A 16,947-nucleotide genomic window follows, 5' to 3' on the forward strand; every position below is an offset into this window, starting at 1 on the left:
CAAAGACAATCACGAGCTAGCGAGATTCTATTGGCGCGTAGAAGCATACGTTTCCATTTATCCGTTAGGGAACGCCTCCTCTGTGAAGCGCGCGTGTGCACAAACTTAATTTGACCTTGCACTCCTTATAAACAACTGCATTTTTTGTTTTACTTTGGCAAAGCGTCAACTCTATAAAACATAGTGTGTTTGTAACAGATTGTAGTTTTGGGAACAGAAACATGTATTGAGATATATGTTTCATACTCTCCCACAACCCGCGACTGGACTTTCTCTCACTACCATATTTGGTGGTGAAAAAAACTTTCTAAACCGACGCTTCATCTTACTTTTTTTCTGCTTCAGTTTTACGCCGACTCTGTGTCTCATGACATTCTTCCACCTCTAACCACATATCTAGGATCAGAACACCCTTCCCGGAAACTCGGAGGTGGATAGAAAAATATAACTAGGGAAACTGACCATTGATCAGTGTTTGGGGGGAGTAGTCACACAATCTGTGAAGTAATTTGAGTAATTACGACACAACCTGTCCACAAACAGACTCGAGATCAGCTAGGATGTGTATTTTAATGTATTTTACACGCTTTGCATTTCAGAAACTGACCCAGGGACAGAAGAGAGTTGCAGTTAACTGTGGATCTTCTATTGCTGCCGGAAACCAAAAGCGTTTATAGCAACCGGACTGCAGTTGTGGGTTCTCACTAGTAACCCAGCAACAAAGTAAAAAATTTCTATATCGTAAAAATGAATGGAAACTGAAATTAGCTTTTTGGTCTTAATTTAAGGTTAGGGTTATGTATAAGGTTAGCAGTGTGGTTAGGTTTAACATCTGATTTTATGAAGATCAACTATAGAAATAGGCGGGGTTTATCCATAATAATGACTTTGTGGCTGTGGTAACTTGCAGTTTGGGAGAGCTGAACAAACAGCTAGCAAGGCAACTAAAATGTCTTGATTACAAATAGTCGCTTTGTGAAATATAATTAGACGACTTGTTACATAGATGGAACGCGTTGATATTTAGCTCCTCTTGTTGTGTCAACATCGTGATAGCTTTCGCTAGTTATTGTTGAATGATTTGTGACATTGTCTAACGTTAAAGAGCTAGCAAGCCCAGCTAGATGCTATAGTACTCTGGGGAGACGTGCTAGCTAATATTAGCTGAACGTGGAGGCCGGACAATCCATCGTTCTTTAGTTTAGATAGCTAGCTAAATGAGCGTTTCAAATTATTTCAACGATTTGCTTGTTACTATGGTACAGTTTTCATTATAACTTATATATATTTTGGGTCAGGGAAAAAACGTTATTTATTATCTTTCATCGCGCAGCAATTCTATTTAGTATTAGTCCTGTTGCAGCCACTGAGGTATAATAAAGACGTTTGTATCTGGAAGACAAGAGTCGCACAGTCATGTAACTGTAATGCAGGTAAGATAAACAATGTTATGAGTTTTCACTATTGATACAATTGCTGTCTCAGATATTCTTTGTTTCCGTGTTCTTCATAAGGGAGAATGTGTATCAATCTTTGGACAGCCTCCGAACAAATAACATGAATATTAGCTAGCTATTAACGTTAATGTAAAAATATGAGTCTGCATGAATCTGACATCTTAATTTATTTAGTGGATTTAAAAAACACTTTTTCTAACACTGTTCAGCAAGTCCTAAACCTCTGCAATATGCCCCATCCTCTCTCGGCTCAGTGTATGCAGAATTCCCGGGTGATGATGTCTTGCTACAGTTTGTACGCCAGACATGTGATAACTGTTTCCTTTACCCGGCGTTACAGGTACAAACATGTATTTAATATGTTTCAGTTTTTTTTGTAGAACCACCTGCATCTGGACACGGACATTTATAAGATACATTTTTTCCCCCCAGAAATTGAACGAAGACCGTATCGCCAAAAGCAGGTTAGTTGAAAAATCTATGGCAGCGTTTGGTATAATCTAACCTGTAACGCCCAGTAATGGATACATAGTTATCACATATCTGGCGTACGAACTGTAACTAGATGTTGTCTAGTGGTGTAAATGCGTTAGTAGTGCCATTCTAAAGTGAACCTCTTCAGCAGCTGCTGTTCATGTTCAGCAATTTGTCAATTACCTGTCTTCCAATTTAAAGTAGGCCATTGTGACCTTCTTAATAATGGAGTGTTTACATACACAAGTACTGTGGATGAATGCCTGGTTACCAGTTTGTTCCTTCAAAGTTACTAGCCTGACAATCTAACTATGCAATCTACAGGTAGGCCTAGACATACCAACACGTTCCTCTAAGACCAGTGTTTTATTTTATGCTAAATCTATCCATTCAGAGCATATGTGAAGAGTCAATGTAAGGGAATACGTTTTTGTACAGTGGAACATCCAGTTCTGCCAAGGTTTGCTGCATCTGCTGAATTTGAGCAGAGTTCCTAAGTGCATGTCACTGAAACAGAGTTTGCCAAATCTGAGTGAATGGTAAATTAAACTGACGTGTCTTTGCATGCAGCTAAGTTACAGCCAGCACTGTATTCAGTTACCTTTGATGAGATGTTGCGGGAGAGGCTCTACTTTGTAACTCAATCTGTGGTCATTCCAGTTGCCTAGTAGCCACATCTACCTAGAATATTCCATGTTTGTCTGTATAAGTTTTACTTGTTTTCAGTTTAGGTTACACAAGGACGTGGCTTGATTAATAGGTGTCAAGGTAGTGCTTTCATTGTGGTTGAGATGCCAGTCTGTTTACGGTGGGTTTTGGGTTTCGGATCATCCATTTTATGAATAGGACTAGCTGAGGATAACAAACAACCGCTCTGAGCATTTAAACCCAGGAAAAATGCCCACCTTGGCTTTGTGTGCCGTGGAACCATAGACAGATCAGCAACACATTCCTTGCATAGTCTGTTGAGGTTAAGTCAAACCAGAGCTTTTCACATTGTGAACAAAATGTTTTGTTTGGACTTAATGTCACTGATAGCGATAGGCCCATAGCACTAGCCTCTGGTATTATTTTGCTACAAAGTTAATACTTTGTTTAGGCCAACATGTTGTGATATTGTTGATCACATTACCAGGCAAGGGGTTTGGGCTGCCGTGGTGATGTTTGCCTGCTCATATCCAGGAGATATGGGATTTAGCTAAACTGTCAGTTCCCATAAGACAGCATAGCTTAGTCATCTGGAGCATCGTGACCTCAACACTTGAATCCCAGCCAGGTCCACGCAGCCAGCTACCTAATGGAAAAGTGTGTGGGAGCAGAAAGATCGAGGCAGTGACTGAGCTAAGTGAAGCTGACTGTACCATGTAAGGATGAGGAATTCATCAGCTGATGTTACCTCAGAGGGCTGCAGCCTGGAAATGTATGCACTCATTACTGTAAGTCACTGGATAAGAGCGTTTGCTAAAAGACTAAAATATAAAATTGATGCACTGGCTAATATTTACACTCCGCTGTAAAACAGCAGACCGGAGGGCCAGCAAGTGATGGTTTTATGGGAAGACTGAGGAGCAGTGAGGTAGAAAGTGTTCCCCTCATCTAAACAAAGTACATCATATTGCTGAACAAACAGAAGGATGTTTTTATGTGGGCTAGGCTCGTCAGTCAGCGAGAATATAACTTGGACGTTGGAGCTGCAGAACGACGCAGGTTTTGGGCAGAGAAAATAACAATGATAAGACCTTAAGTCAGGTTTATCAAAATGTAAAACATAAGTTTGTGTCTTTGTGTCTCTATCAGGAGGTGTCTAACTGATCCAGTGCCAGCCCCCCTGAAGTAACACCAGACTGCCTTGAAGTGTTAAGAAAACCCAGCAAGACACAGCCATGTTGGAGGAGGACATGGAAGTGGCCATCAAGGTGGTGGTGGTGGGCAATGGTGCGGTGGGGAAGTCCAGCATGATCCAGCGCTACTGCAAGGGCATCTTCACCAAGGACTACAAGAAGACCATCGGTGTGGACTTCCTGGAGAGGCAGATACTGTAAGGAGATTTTCTATTGGCAGTGTGTCTTACAAATAAACTGAGTATACAAAACATTGAGAACACCTGCTCTTTCCATGACATAGATTAAACAGGTGAATCAAAGTGAAAGCTATGATCCCTTATTGTTGTCACATGTTAAATCCACTTCAATCAGTGTAGATGAAGGGGAGGACAGGTTAAATAAGGATTTTTATTTTATAAGAGATCCCTGGCATCCATGTCTAACGAACTGTTTTAGGTAACTGTGTTTTGGCTCAAGAAAGACCTTTTAAAGTTTTGGCCTAACGCAAAAAAAAGTGCTTCCCAAAACTACTCATTCTCCTTATCATTCCAGTAAGTCTATTTTCCTTATTTTTATGCTTAACAGATGTGAAGCAAACCCATAACTCAAATGTAAAGTGTCAAGCGGTATTTCATTCTGCTGTTTATGAATAAGGCATGATAATGGCTTTGGTCACAGATAATGGACATGCAGTGCCCAGATGTATGAGGAGGCATAGTTATTCTCAGGAAATGCCAGAGAGAACTCTAACTGCATTGAATAATAGAGGCAAAATAGCCAGATGAAGGTGCGCTCACTGAAAGCTTAAAGTATTGTTTTTATACGGCAATAAAGGTGTGGAGGACATTTGACTGTCAGTACACTGTCCCTCCTCTAGCGCAGAACTGTTGTATGAGTAGTATCGGGTATGACAGTCAAGTAGAAATGTATACACACAATACAAAGTATTTTTAAAATCCCTTTTCTGTTCCTTTCCCAGAGTGAATGATGAAGATGTGAGATTGATGTTGTGGGACACAGCAGGGCAGGAAGAGTTTGATGCCATCACCAAGGCCTACTACCGCGGTAAGACTCCTCACTCACAGGGAAGGACATGATACTCCTTCACTGGGTCTGTCAGACAGGTCATTTTTCAGTATGGTGTTAGCTGTTGAACTGCACCATTATGTCCAGATTTTATTTCTGGGGGGGGGGGGGGGGAGAAAACAACAAATACAAACTGGGGTGTATGGAAATTGAACAATAGAAATAATACATTTTTAATTAAAAAACGTCCCTTTTTCAGGATCCTGTCTTTCAAAAATAATTCGTAAAAATCCAAATAACTTCACAGATCTTCATTGTAAAGGGTTTAAACACTGTTTCCCATGCTTGTTCAATGAACCATAAACAATTAATGAACATACACCTGTGAAACGGTCGTTAAGACACTAACAGCTGTCCAGACGGTAGGCAAAGGTGCCTAGACGGTAGGCAATTAAGGTCACAGTTATGAAAAGTTAGGACACTATAAAGAAGCCTTTCTACTGACACTGAAAAACACCAAAAGAAAGAGGCCCAGGGTCTCTGCTCATCTGCGTGAACGTACCTTAGGCATGCTGCAAGGAGGCATGAGGGCTGCAGATGTGGCCATGGCAATAAATTGCAATGTCCGTACTGTGAGACGCCTAAGACAGCGCTACAGGGAGACAGGACGGACAGCTGATCGTCCTCGCAGTGGCAGACCACGTGTAACAACACCTGCACAGGATCGGTACATCCGAACATCACACCTGTGGGACAGGTTCAAGATGGCAACAACAACTGCCGAGTTACATCAGGAACGCACAATCCCTCCATCAGTGCTCAGACTGTCCGCAATAGGCTGAGAGAGGCTGGACTGAGGGCTTGTAGGTTCTCACCAGACATCACTGGCAACAACGTCGCCTATGGGAACAAACTCACTGTCGCTGGACCAGACAGGACTGGTAAAAAGTGCTCTTCACCGACAAGCCCTTTGTCTCACCAGGGGTGATGGTCGGATTCGCGTTTGTCGTCGAAGGAATGAGCGTTACACCGAGGCCTGTACTCTGGAGCGGGATCGATTTGGAGGCGGAGGGTCCGTCATGGTCTGGGGCGGTGTGTCACAGCCTCATAGGGCTGAGCTTTTTGTTGTTGCAGGCAATCTCAACGCTGTGCGTTACAGGGAAGACATCCTCCTCCCTCATGTGGTACCCTTCCTGTAGGCTCATCCTGACATGACCCTCCAGCGTGACAATGCTACCAGCCATACTGCTCGTTCTGTGCGTGATTTCCTGCAAGACAGGAATGTCAGTGTTCTGCCATGGTCAGCGAAGAGCCCGGATCTCAATCCCATTGAGCACGTCTGGGACCTGTTGGATTGGAGGGTGCGGGCTAGGGCACTTTGGTGAAAGAGTGGGGTAACATCTCACAGCAAGAACTGGCAAATCTTGTACATAATGCAGCTGGTGGCAACACCAGATACTGACTTTTGATTTTGACCCCCTCTTTGTTCAGGGACACATTATTCAATTTCTGTTAGTCACATGTCTGTGGAACTTGTTCAGTTTGTCTCAGTTGGTGAATCTTGTTATGTTCATACAAAAATGTACACTTAAGTTTGCTGAAAATAAACGCAGTTGACAGTGGGAGGACGTTTCTTTTTTGCTGAGTTTATATATACAAATCAGTTATTTGATTTGAAAGCATGTGTGCGTGCTGTGAAGATCCATCATTGTGGTGACAGCTGGTCTTTGTATGTGTTCCAGGTGCCCAGGCGTGTGTTCTGGTCTTCTCCACTACCGACAGGGAGTCGTTCGAGGCGGTCGGCAGCTGGTGGGAGAAGGTGGAGCTAGAGGTGGGAGACATCCCCACTGTCCTAGTGCAGAACAAGATTGACCTTCTGGATGACACGATGATCAAAAAGTAAGACTTCCTGTGACCAATTTCCCTTTTTGGACTTGGCTTGTTGTATAAGATGCATGGCTTGTAGAACATAAATCTTAATTAGATATTCTGATATTTCAAGCATGGCAGAATTGATCAGTAATCCTTGCTTTTTTTCTCCTGGTACTGTAGTGAGGAGGCAGAAGGTCTGGCCAAGAAGCTCAAGTTGAGGTTTTACAGAACCTCTGTAAAGGAGGACCTCAATGTCAATGAAGGTGAGATACAGAAATTGTGTACAACTAACCAGTTAAAATAACTGTTAGGAAGGATGCAATGGGAATCACCAATTTTTTTATTTTAATTTTTTTTAATCTACCATTTCTTCTTTTCAGTTTTCAAATATCTAGCAGATAAGTATCTGCAGCGACTCAAGCGGCAAACAGCAGAGGAGCCCGAGGCAGTGCATACAGCAGGCAATAAAATTGGTAAGCATCCTGATAACCATGCCAGTTAGTCCAGACCTCTGGGATTGATTTGTTGAAGGCCACAGAGGGACTTTGTGTCGTACTGCTAGTTCTGCAATGATAGTTAGTGTTTTGGATCAGTTTTTTTCCCACCAACAACATTAAACCCTTACACTCGTGGAAATTGTACATGGACATGCCCACATTGAAATGGTTCTTACCAAGAAAATAATAAAATGAGACACATTATGCATAACCTTTGCATTTTATATTTACTGTACATTTCTCATTTGTCCATGATATTCAGTAACATGACGACAACTTTCATGTAAAATGTAGGGTTCATACAACATAGGATGAAAAAACGGTCTTGAGTAAGATGTCTGTCTCCGGGCTCTATTTTAATCAAATGTACCTAATGGTAAATTTTTGCACAGCCACATGGTGCTTTTGAGTTGTGGGTATTTTCACAGCGGGAATCATTGGTGCAATAGCTGTCGGTGGCACAAAGGTCTGGGTTTTGATGAATAAATAAGTTGTAGGTGTTGCGAGGGCTTGACCACTCACTTGGCCAATCAACTTTCTCCATGGCTTAATACTGCATGCAGTTGTCTCAAGTTGTGTAGGCTATTGACGGTATTTGCGTAATCAACTCTATTTGTGTAATCAACTCTAATTTGTTTGCCGTTTTTGGAGTCCACATTGTTCTAGTTGGCTTTAACATATAGACCTAAAGGTCTTTACGCATCACATTCACACTTGTCCAGAAAAAATTATATTAGGCTCCTATAAATTGTACAGTATGTGCAAGACACATTCTCAATAAGCAAGATAAATTCACAATTGATATGGCATTATAGGACTGAATAATTTAAATAAGTTTGGAAGAGCTTTTGAAGAAACTAACGCTAGCCCATTTCAAGTTTTTGTTTCGAACACATACCTGCGTTCTCAACATCGGTCCAATTACAAATCTGGATTGTGGTGCATTATTTGAAAGCTTATTCTATTGCTAGCATGACTAGCTAAATTATAAAATACGGTCTTGCAGTATTGGCCTTTCACAAGGTACTTTATTAAAACATAAGTTTGCTATGTGTTTTGGGGTTTTAGGCTGGGTTTCTGTATAGCACTTTGACATCGGCTGATGTAAAAAGAGCTTTATAAATACATTTGATTGATTGATATTCACCGAATGGAGTAAAAAGTGCTTTCAGGTGAGCTTACCGTGGCAAATTTTATTCACAATATGGTGAACATGGGCTTATAGTGTTCAGAACAACTCAAAGTAAACTTTGATACTGTAAATTGCACGTTTTGTTGTAACTTTTGTCTGTCAGAAATTAATCTTTAAAGTTGTATCACGTCATTTACAAATCTCTACCCTAACAGGCGTTTTCAACACCACAAGTAGTAACCTATCTAGTCAGAACTCCAGCAATGGCCGTGAAATCATCAGCTTGCGGCCCAACAAACAGAGGACCAAGAAGAGCAAAAACCTCTTCAGTAGCTGCAGCCTTCTTTAGAATCAATCCATTCCCTTCAATACTGTAAGTTTTGACTGCCATATGTGAGGGAAAGAGTCTTGATTGATGAATGATTGTGTATTATAGGGGTAGATTCTTTCACAGACCAAAGTCTGCATAGGATACGGTATGTTATATCAATTTGAGCTCAACCTAGATCTAATCTGCACCTGCGCATTGTGCCTATCATGACGTTGAGCATCTTTCCAGATCCAGTCCAGCCTTTGATTTGCATGGATAGATGTGAGATCTAAAGCACCAGTATGGTGAAAGTAACAATAGTCCTGGTGGCTGCAATGGATACCAAAACCTATGTTGTAGCATGAATGGAATTCTTGAAGCTTATCTTTTGGGAAATTGGGGTTGGGCGTTGCAGGGTTTTCCCCATTTACACCCTTCAACATGTTGTAGGGAAGGGTTACATTCTAGTTCACTAACAAGGCATCTTTGTATGTTCATATGTGATTTTTACAGATTACCATTTGTGCATTTGACTGTTCATCTGTGCAATATGTTTATTGTAAGAGATATACTGATTATTTTGTACCATATTTTGTTTAAAATTTTAATGGAATATGGTTCAATCTATGCTGTATATTGTGGATAAAGACTTGGACATAATTGTTCATTGTTTTCTGAAAGGTATTTTTATATGAATTTTAAGTGTTTAACAAATGTTGGCAGAAAATGAGTTGCCTAAAACTTAACATAGTGCCAAATAGTTTCTTAACTTCCTTTTATTGTTGTAAGAAATGTACATATTTTAAAGTGAGGTAGGAGTGATTGGTAGTTGTATGAGAATACTGAATTACAACAAAGACCAATAGAATGTGCTCTTATATTACCAAATACAATTTGAGATTCGCACAATAAGCTCTCTACTTGAGTCACAAAATTATAAAATGTACTGATCTTATAGAATGGATGAGCCAGTGAAGAGTGTTTTGTTACACAGACAATACCAATCAATATATCTCTCTTTATCTGGTTAGCACAAACGGGTGTTTCATAGGATACTAGAAATCACAATTGTTTACATGTTACATATTGCAGCATTTAAATCATATGCAGTTGAAGTTGGACGTTTACATATGAAGTTGGAGTCATTAAAACTCGTTTTTCAACCACTCCACAAATTTCTTGTTAACAAACTATAGTTTTGGCAAGTGGGTTAGGACATCTACTTTGCGCATGACACAAGTGCATTTTCCAACAATTGTTTACAGACAGATTATTTCACTTATCATTCACTGTATCACAATTCCAGTGGGTCAGAAGTTTACATACCCTTAGTTGACTGTGCCTTTAAACAGCTTGGAAAATTATGTAATGGCTTTAGAAGCTTCTGATAGGCTAATTGACATCATTTGAGTCAATTGGAGATGTACCTGTGGATGTATTTCAAGGCCTACCTTCAAACTCAGTGCCTCTTTGCTTGACATCATGGGAAAATCAAAAGAAATCAGCCAAGACCTCAAAAGAAATTGTAGACCTCCACAAGTCTGGTTCATCCTTGGGGGCAATTTACAAATACCTGAAGGTACCACGTTCATCTGTACAAACAATAGTAAGCAGGTATAAACACCGAGACCACGCAGCTGTCATACCACTGAGGAAGGAGATGCGTTCTGTCTCCTAGAGATGAACGTACTTTGGTGCGAAAAGTTCAAATCAATCCCAGAACAACAGCAAAGGACCTTGTGAAGATGCTGGAGGAAACAGGTACAAAGTATCTATATCCACAGTAAAACGAGTCCTATATCGATATAACCTGAAAGGCTGCTCAGCAAGGAAGAAGCCACTGCTCCAAAGCCGCCATAAAAAAGCCAGACTACGGTTTGCAACTGCACATGGGGACAAATATTGTACTTTCAGAGAAATGTCCTCTGTTCTGATTAAACAAAAATAGAACTGTTTGGCCATAATGACCATTGTTATGTTTGGAGGAAAAAGGGGGGTGCGTCCCAACAGTGAAGCACGGGGATGGCAGCATCATGTTGTGGGGGTGCTTTGCTGCAGGAGGGACTGGTGCACTTCACAAAATAGATGACATCATGAGGATGGAAAATTATGTGGATATATTGAAGCAACATCTCAAGACATCATTCTGGAAGTTAAAGCTTGGTCGCAAATGGGTCTTCCAAATGGACAATGACCCCAGGCCATTTTGCCACAACTTTGGAAGTATGCTAAAGGACAACAAAGTCAAGCTATTGCAGTGGCCATCACAAAGCCCTGACCTCAATCCTATAGAAAAGTTGTGGGCAGAACTGAAAAAGCGTGTTCGAGCAAGGAGGCCTACACACCTGACTCAGTTACACTAGCTCTGTCAGGAGGAATGGGCCAAAATTCGCCCAACTTCTTGTGGGAAGCTTGTGCAAGGCTAGGCTACCCAAAACGTTTGACCGAAGTTAAACAATTTAAAGGCATTGCTACCAAATACTAATTGAGTGTATGTAAAATTCTGACCCACTGGGAATGTGATGAAAGAAAAGCTGAAATAAATCATTATCTCTAGTATTATTCTGACATTTCACATTCTTAAAATAAAGTGGTGATCCTAACTGACCTAAGACAGGGAATTTTTACTATGACTAAATGTCAGGAATTGTGAAAAACTGAGTTTAAATGTATTTTTAAGGTGTATGTAAACTTCCTACTTCAACTGTATGTGCTTTATTTGTTTCTACTGTGCTTCAATTGTAACATCTTTAATGTGCTCATATTTGTGAGTCTAATATGTATATTTGTTACATTTATACTGAACAAAAATATAAACGCAACATGCAATAATTTCAATGATTCTACTGAGTTACAGTTCGTATAAGGAAATCATTAAATTGAAATAGTCATTAGTCCCTAGTCTATGGCTTTCACATGCAGGGGCGTGGGCCTGGGAGGGCAGGCCCAGCCAATCAGAATTTGTTTTTTCCCCTCAAAAGGGATTTATTACAGACAAAAATCCTCCTCAGTTTTAGCAGCTGTCCGTGTGGCTGGTCTCAGACGATCCCGCAGGTGAAGAAGCCGGATGTGGAGTTCCTGGGCTTGCGTGGTTACACATGGTCTGCTGTTGTGAGGCCGGTTGGACGTACTGCTAAATTATCTAAAATGATGTTGGAGGTGGCTTATGGTAGAGAAATTAACATTAAATTCTCTGGCAACAGGTCTGGTGGACATTCCTGCAGTCAGCATGTCAATTGCACGCACCCTCAACACTTAAGACCTTTGTGGCGTTGTTTAACAACTGCACATTTTAGTGGCCTTTTATTGTACCCAGTGCAAGATGCACCTGTGTAATGATCATGCTGTTTAATGAGCTTCTTGATGTACCACACCAGTCAGGTGGATGGATTGTCTTGGCAAAGGAGAAATGTTCACTAACAGTGATGTAAAGAAATTTGAAAGAAGTAAACTTTTCGTGCACATTAACAATTTCTGGGATGTTTTATTTCAGCTTATGAAACATGGGACCAACAGTTTTGACATGATGCATTTTATATTTTTGTTCAGTATATATTTGTTAGTTTCGGGAGAAATTAACACTACATATTGTTTTAAAGAAATATCAAATTTCATGTGTGATTGAAAAGAGATCTCATAATGAATGGTCTCTTGATAGAATGTTCTTAACATTATGAACAGAACTACAGGATAGCTTTGTAATGGCTTCATTTTCTCACCTAGTCATCATGCTTGGATATTCTGTAATGTTTCCACTCTGACCGCTATGTTGGCTTTTCTGAGGCAAGACTAGTAATTTCTGCTCTAATTTCACTGTAGGACAGAAATGAAAGTCTCATTCTTTATACTGTGCTCGTCATTATAACTTCTAGTTACCAATTTAATACTATTCACAAATCAAAATGGCACCATGGTTATAAGTACATTCTACTGTATATAGAAAAGATACCCTAATATTTAGTCTGTGTTTTGGTATCAGTAAATGTGGTATGAAAATTTGCATGCTTGCCTTGAAAAAAAAAAAACAAGTGAATGAATATGGAACCACAGTTTAATGCCACAAAGCCTTGTCCATGTATGTTTACATTCTCATTCATTGTGTATCTGTAAACATATTTTTGTTTAACTAGTTTGATTTAAAGACTCCTGCTTAGTAAATATTGTAAATCACACACCATCCTTAACAGTTGCTGTTTGTAAAAAATGTCCATTTTGTTCAAATGGACTAAAGGCACTTTAACAATGAGATGTTTTAATGATGTTTGTCTCCTGAAAATACACAATGTTTATATTGACCATTTAATGAATTAATAATTAAATCAGTTACCATTCTTATAATATATGGTCAAGTGCTCTTTCACTCAGGTGTTGTGAGAATCACTGTAATCCATTCTGATGTTATTCAATTTTGCAGATGGCTTACTGATTTATTACATACTGCTTCCATGAACTTTGTTTCTAGATAACCTAGCCTGAGTGCCAGACTGTTTCTGCTCTCTTTCCAACTCCTTATGGAATTGCCATGCCAAACATTGTTTGTCAGCTTGAAGTAGGCAAGAGCACAATATACCTGGGACCAGGCTAAAGACTTAACTAAATGTTACATTTTGTCAGAATTGTGTGACACCAAGTTGTAGTTACAGAGTTTATCTCACCTAGTTTGTTAATTTATATTACTTTGATTTAACAGTGTCTCAAGGTGTGCCACACATGCAGTACTTGCACCTACAGCTTTGTTGAAAATCTGTTCGATGGTGATCTAGCATAAATAAAATCTGTTCGATGGTGATCTAGCATAAATAAAATCTGTTCGATGGTGATCTAGCATAAATAAAATCTGTTCGATGGTGATCTAGCATAAATAAAATCTGTTCGATGGTGATCTAGCATAAATAAAATCTGTTCGATGGTGATCTAGCATAAATAAAATCTGTTCGATGGTGATCTAGCATAAATAAAATCTGTTTGATGGTGGGCTAGCATAAATAAAATCTCTATTTTGATTGTTTTCAACATTTTCTGCAATTTCCACTTTACACAGCTGATAGTAAATCTTAATGTACAGTTTTATTGTAAAATGTTAAATGAAGCATTAAAAAAAGGAACGTATTAGCTACACTTAGAATATTTGTTTATTTTACCCACCTTTTCAATTGTGTGTAGTTTGTTAGAATTACAGGTAGAAACATTGCAATGAGACCATCCCCCAAAGATTGTAGAATAACAATGTCTTTCAGCAAGTGGAATACATAAATCATATTTATTCAAAACATCAGTGACTTGCTTTGGAAAAACCTAAATGTGTGTGTTAATGGACATCTAAAATGACTGCCTAGTATTACATACATACATGTACTGTGCATGTTGCTCACTTTGCACCTGCATGTGAAATGCCTATTCATGATGTATTGACATAGTACATTGTCTCTAATGATGTCTGTGACCACAGCAAAGAGCTCTCACAGATACCGTTACTTTGGCTATTTCTGGAGTGGTTGTTCACAATTACATGCGTACCTAACACATCCCTACATAAAGATATGAGCCTTCTGTTTTGAGTTAGGTTGTGACCTATAATCCAGGTTTACTGTAATGATCTGAGAGTAGCAAAACATTTGTCAATAGATACCATGTCAAGGATTAACACTTAAGATGTAAGTGATCATACTAAGATAATTAAACAACTATTTAGATGCATTTTGAAATGCTTAAATGAGTGACAGCCTGTGTGCTTATTGCAACTAGATAAGGCAGTGTGCAGGTAACTTCACATTCAGGGGGGGAAAAAAGTGACTGCAATAACTTTATATGCAATTTGTGGTGACGGTTTGAATGTGACATTAGTGTTAGTAGTGTCATGGTTGGCACGTTTCGTCTCAATATTGTTTTAAGCGTTCGTTTTAGGACTGATGCCCAACAGCATTCTACTCAATGTCTTCTGATTGGGCGTCGATTAAGATTTAGTCAAAAGTGCATTACTGTGGCTTGGAAATACAATTAGTAGGAAAACCTTTCATTTTGATGTTACCAGATTGACTTTAGATGCAGTATAACATTAGTTAGCTAGCTAAGATTAAGGGGAGACCACTGGATTTTAGCTAGCTAATGTTAGCATTGCTAGCTATTTTTATTAGGGGGGATTAATCAGTATGAGTGCCATCATTTGCCATTGGCACTGTTTAAGTCATCCATTTTCCGATGATCCATTATCTTTATATTCTTCTCAGCATTATCCACATTTCTTATCAGAGTTTCAAGCCGCCTCTTGATTTTCTTCTGATCTTCCAAGGCGCAGGTGATGACGATCGTCTGGAATTTTGTATCGATAGGAACAGGTGGTGCTTCGGTCACACAGGCAGCGTGCAGTGCCATCAGGCGCTTTCTGGCACCATCCATGTCGTCAAGCAACTTTGCTGCAATCTCATCAATCAAAGAGGTAGCCTTGTGTAACGCATCCTCCTGTGTGGAGTTCCTTATGGTTTCCACTGAGATTTCAACTGTTAGCGTCCTACCCAGAAGACGATTAGCAGTTAAAGATAGTTCCTCTCGCTCTCCTGAAAAAGAGATATATAGGACAGTGCTATCAGAGGTAGGTGTTAACAGGACAGTTCACTCTAAAGTAAAAGTTTGTCAGACGTACAAAAACCTAACAGAAGTTCTAATGTCAAGAATTCCTGTCTATGCCAAAAATGTAGATCAGCTATAGGCCTATGTCTCCCGACACCCCAAATGAAAGGAAAAGATGAACAGCGAATGGGATTGCATGGTATCTACCTTTACCATTCATTTTGGATTGAGGTAGGCTATATGGCTGGATTTGCACAAGATATGACAGGACCTGGACTCAACACAAGACCCATTTTTAGATCTAAAAACATCTGACAAACTTTGATTGGCGTGAACTATCCCTTCAAATAAGAATTTCAACCAGTTAAGTGTCCCTTTTAATTCAACCAAATGTAGGCCTATGAAGTAGTCAGCAGGCAGAAGTTATCTGATGGCTGTCAAACAACACAAAGCCTACCGTCACAAATGCTGCGCATTTCTTCACTATTCTTTATGGATTGTATCAAATCCAGTAAGCACTCTCTCTCCTGTTCCATCGAAGTTGCGGCTTCACGTAAAGCCTCCACCCTAAAACAGATGTCATTGTCATGAGATATTCCGATAGAATATAGTGAGTGTAGGCCTACGTGACTCAGAGACTGTTGTGAACATATTATTCATCCCATTGCCTATGCTACAACTTTATCAGTGTTTATTTTTTATTACTGTTTAAATAACGCTATTCATTTGTTATTTTAGAGGACAAATACAGTCTGGCACCGTAAAATATTAAAATAAACCAGACGATAATAAACGATAAGGTCATATTCTGCACTTTAGTGTGCACACATGTATTCAGAGAACTTTCTTCCTTCTTCCACTGTCACCCTTTCTATGTTTAGAATCAGTTTAAAACAGCTGTCACATGGCACCGTAGTAGCACATGGAGAGATTGTGTAGCCTAATAGGCTACTGTGTGTATTCTTTAAAGCTACTAGACAAAAATATTTTTGATACCGTTACATACAGTATTCATGCCGTTAGACTAGCCTTCTGTAAAATACCTTATTTCCAGCTGGTCCAAACTTTGAAGTAATTGTCCAGAGCGATCTGCCATAGACATTGATCTGCTGAATTTGCCTTTAGCGGCTTCAGTCATTTTAGCGTGGTGGATTTTCGCTTGAGCCATGGTTAGTTAGTATAATGATCTCCCTCGAGATTCAATTCCAATGGACACCTAACGGTACACTACTAGATGGTCTCTAGCGTGCAGTGTAGAGGCTTCTGTCTGACAGATAGCGCCCCAGAGTAAACATTTCCAAACATGGGCTGGAAAGTCCCTTTCTGTTCTAACCAACCCCTCGGACAGGATTGAGGAGTACACTTCGGGAACGTTCAAGAAGATTGGATTCTTTCTGCACTGCAGCCAGTAGAATGACCTGGGGGGGGGGGGGGGGGACATATGAATAAAAAAACTATTCCCTCGTTATGTCGATCACAACTTATTTATCTCATAATCACGACATAACAAAAGTGGACATATTGATGATAGATTGACAGTATGGCTGAGGCGGCAGATCCCATGGTGGATCAGAGCATATGTTTTTAGTGATTGCAACACTAAGGGATGGTACTGTATATTTCATGCTAACATCATGCTTTCGTGTTTGTTTTGGAGCTCATTATCAGCAAGCTAAATGTCCCTCACCTTGAGCAAAAAGCTCTTGGGGCATCAAAGCCCTTGTTGGGCATTTAAGCCCAGAACGATGCCTGACAGGCAATTCTGTCTCCCAGGCTGTGTGTCACCCCC

At 39.8% G+C, this 16,947-nt stretch overlaps 2 protein-coding genes across 7 annotated transcripts; one reads left to right on the top strand and one right to left on the bottom strand.

Annotated features, from left to right (window-relative positions):
* The first annotated feature begins 332 nt into the window (after positions 1 to 332).
* Positions 333 to 12,929, top strand: LOC139571115 (ras-related protein Rab-23-like). Of its 6 annotated transcripts, XM_071393679.1 has the most exons (10): positions 333 to 430; positions 600 to 723; positions 1,334 to 1,433; positions 1,826 to 1,921; positions 3,729 to 3,969; positions 4,734 to 4,819; positions 6,523 to 6,679; positions 6,833 to 6,915; positions 7,033 to 7,125; positions 8,497 to 12,929. In XM_071393679.1, the coding sequence occupies exons 5-10, from the start codon at positions 3,815 to 3,817 to the stop codon at positions 8,628 to 8,630; spliced, it is 708 nt and encodes a 235-aa protein (XP_071249780.1). In that variant the 5' UTR covers positions 333 to 430; positions 600 to 723; positions 1,334 to 1,433; positions 1,826 to 1,921; positions 3,729 to 3,814; the 3' UTR covers positions 8,631 to 12,929. The 6 variants fall into 6 exon arrangements, with proteins under 6 accessions (XP_071249780.1, XP_071249779.1, XP_071249777.1 ...); XM_071393678.1 differs by having other exon boundaries at positions 368 to 723; XM_071393676.1 differs by lacking the exons at positions 333 to 430; positions 600 to 723 and adding an exon at positions 1,712 to 1,797 and having other exon boundaries at positions 737 to 1,433; positions 1,890 to 1,921.
* Positions 12,617 to 16,529, bottom strand: LOC139571116 (BAG family molecular chaperone regulator 2-like). The gene is made up of 3 exons (XM_071393682.1): positions 16,202 to 16,529; positions 15,616 to 15,725; positions 12,617 to 15,145 (listed from the first exon to the last, which is right to left on the bottom strand). The coding sequence occupies exons 1-3, from the start codon at positions 16,324 to 16,326 to the stop codon at positions 14,751 to 14,753; spliced, it is 630 nt and encodes a 209-aa protein (XP_071249783.1). The 5' UTR covers positions 16,327 to 16,529; the 3' UTR covers positions 12,617 to 14,750.
* Positions 16,530 to 16,947: the final 418 nt, after the last annotated feature.

The sequence above is a fragment of the Salvelinus alpinus genome, chromosome 3 (genome assembly GCF_045679555.1).
Source record: "Salvelinus alpinus chromosome 3, SLU_Salpinus.1, whole genome shotgun sequence".
Lineage (NCBI taxonomy): Eukaryota > Metazoa > Chordata > Actinopteri > Salmoniformes > Salmonidae > Salvelinus > Salvelinus alpinus.

Bases quoted from the DNA above. Each gene is read 5' to 3' on its own strand.
- LOC139571115 (XM_071393679.1), top strand. From the start codon at position 3,815: ATGTTGGAGGAGGACATGGAAGTGGCCATCAAGGTGGTGGTGGTGGGC. The intron at 4,820-6,522 runs GTAAGACTCCTC...TATGTGTTCCAG, and splicing joins CACCAAGGCCTACTACCGCG to GTGCCCAGGCGTGTGTTCTG. The intron at 7,126-8,496 runs GTAAGCATCCTG...CTACCCTAACAG, and splicing joins TACAGCAGGCAATAAAATTG to GCGTTTTCAACACCACAAGT.
- LOC139571116 (XM_071393682.1), bottom strand. From the start codon at position 16,326: ATGGCTCAAGCGAAAATCCACCACGCTAAAATGACTGAAGCCGCTAAA. The intron at 15,726-16,201 runs GTATTTTACAGA...CATCTGTTTTAG, and splicing joins TTGGACCAGCTGGAAATAAG to GGTGGAGGCTTTACGTGAAG. The intron at 15,146-15,615 runs GTAGGCTTTGTG...TCTCTTTTTCAG, and splicing joins AATGCGCAGCATTTGTGACG to GAGAGCGAGAGGAACTATCT.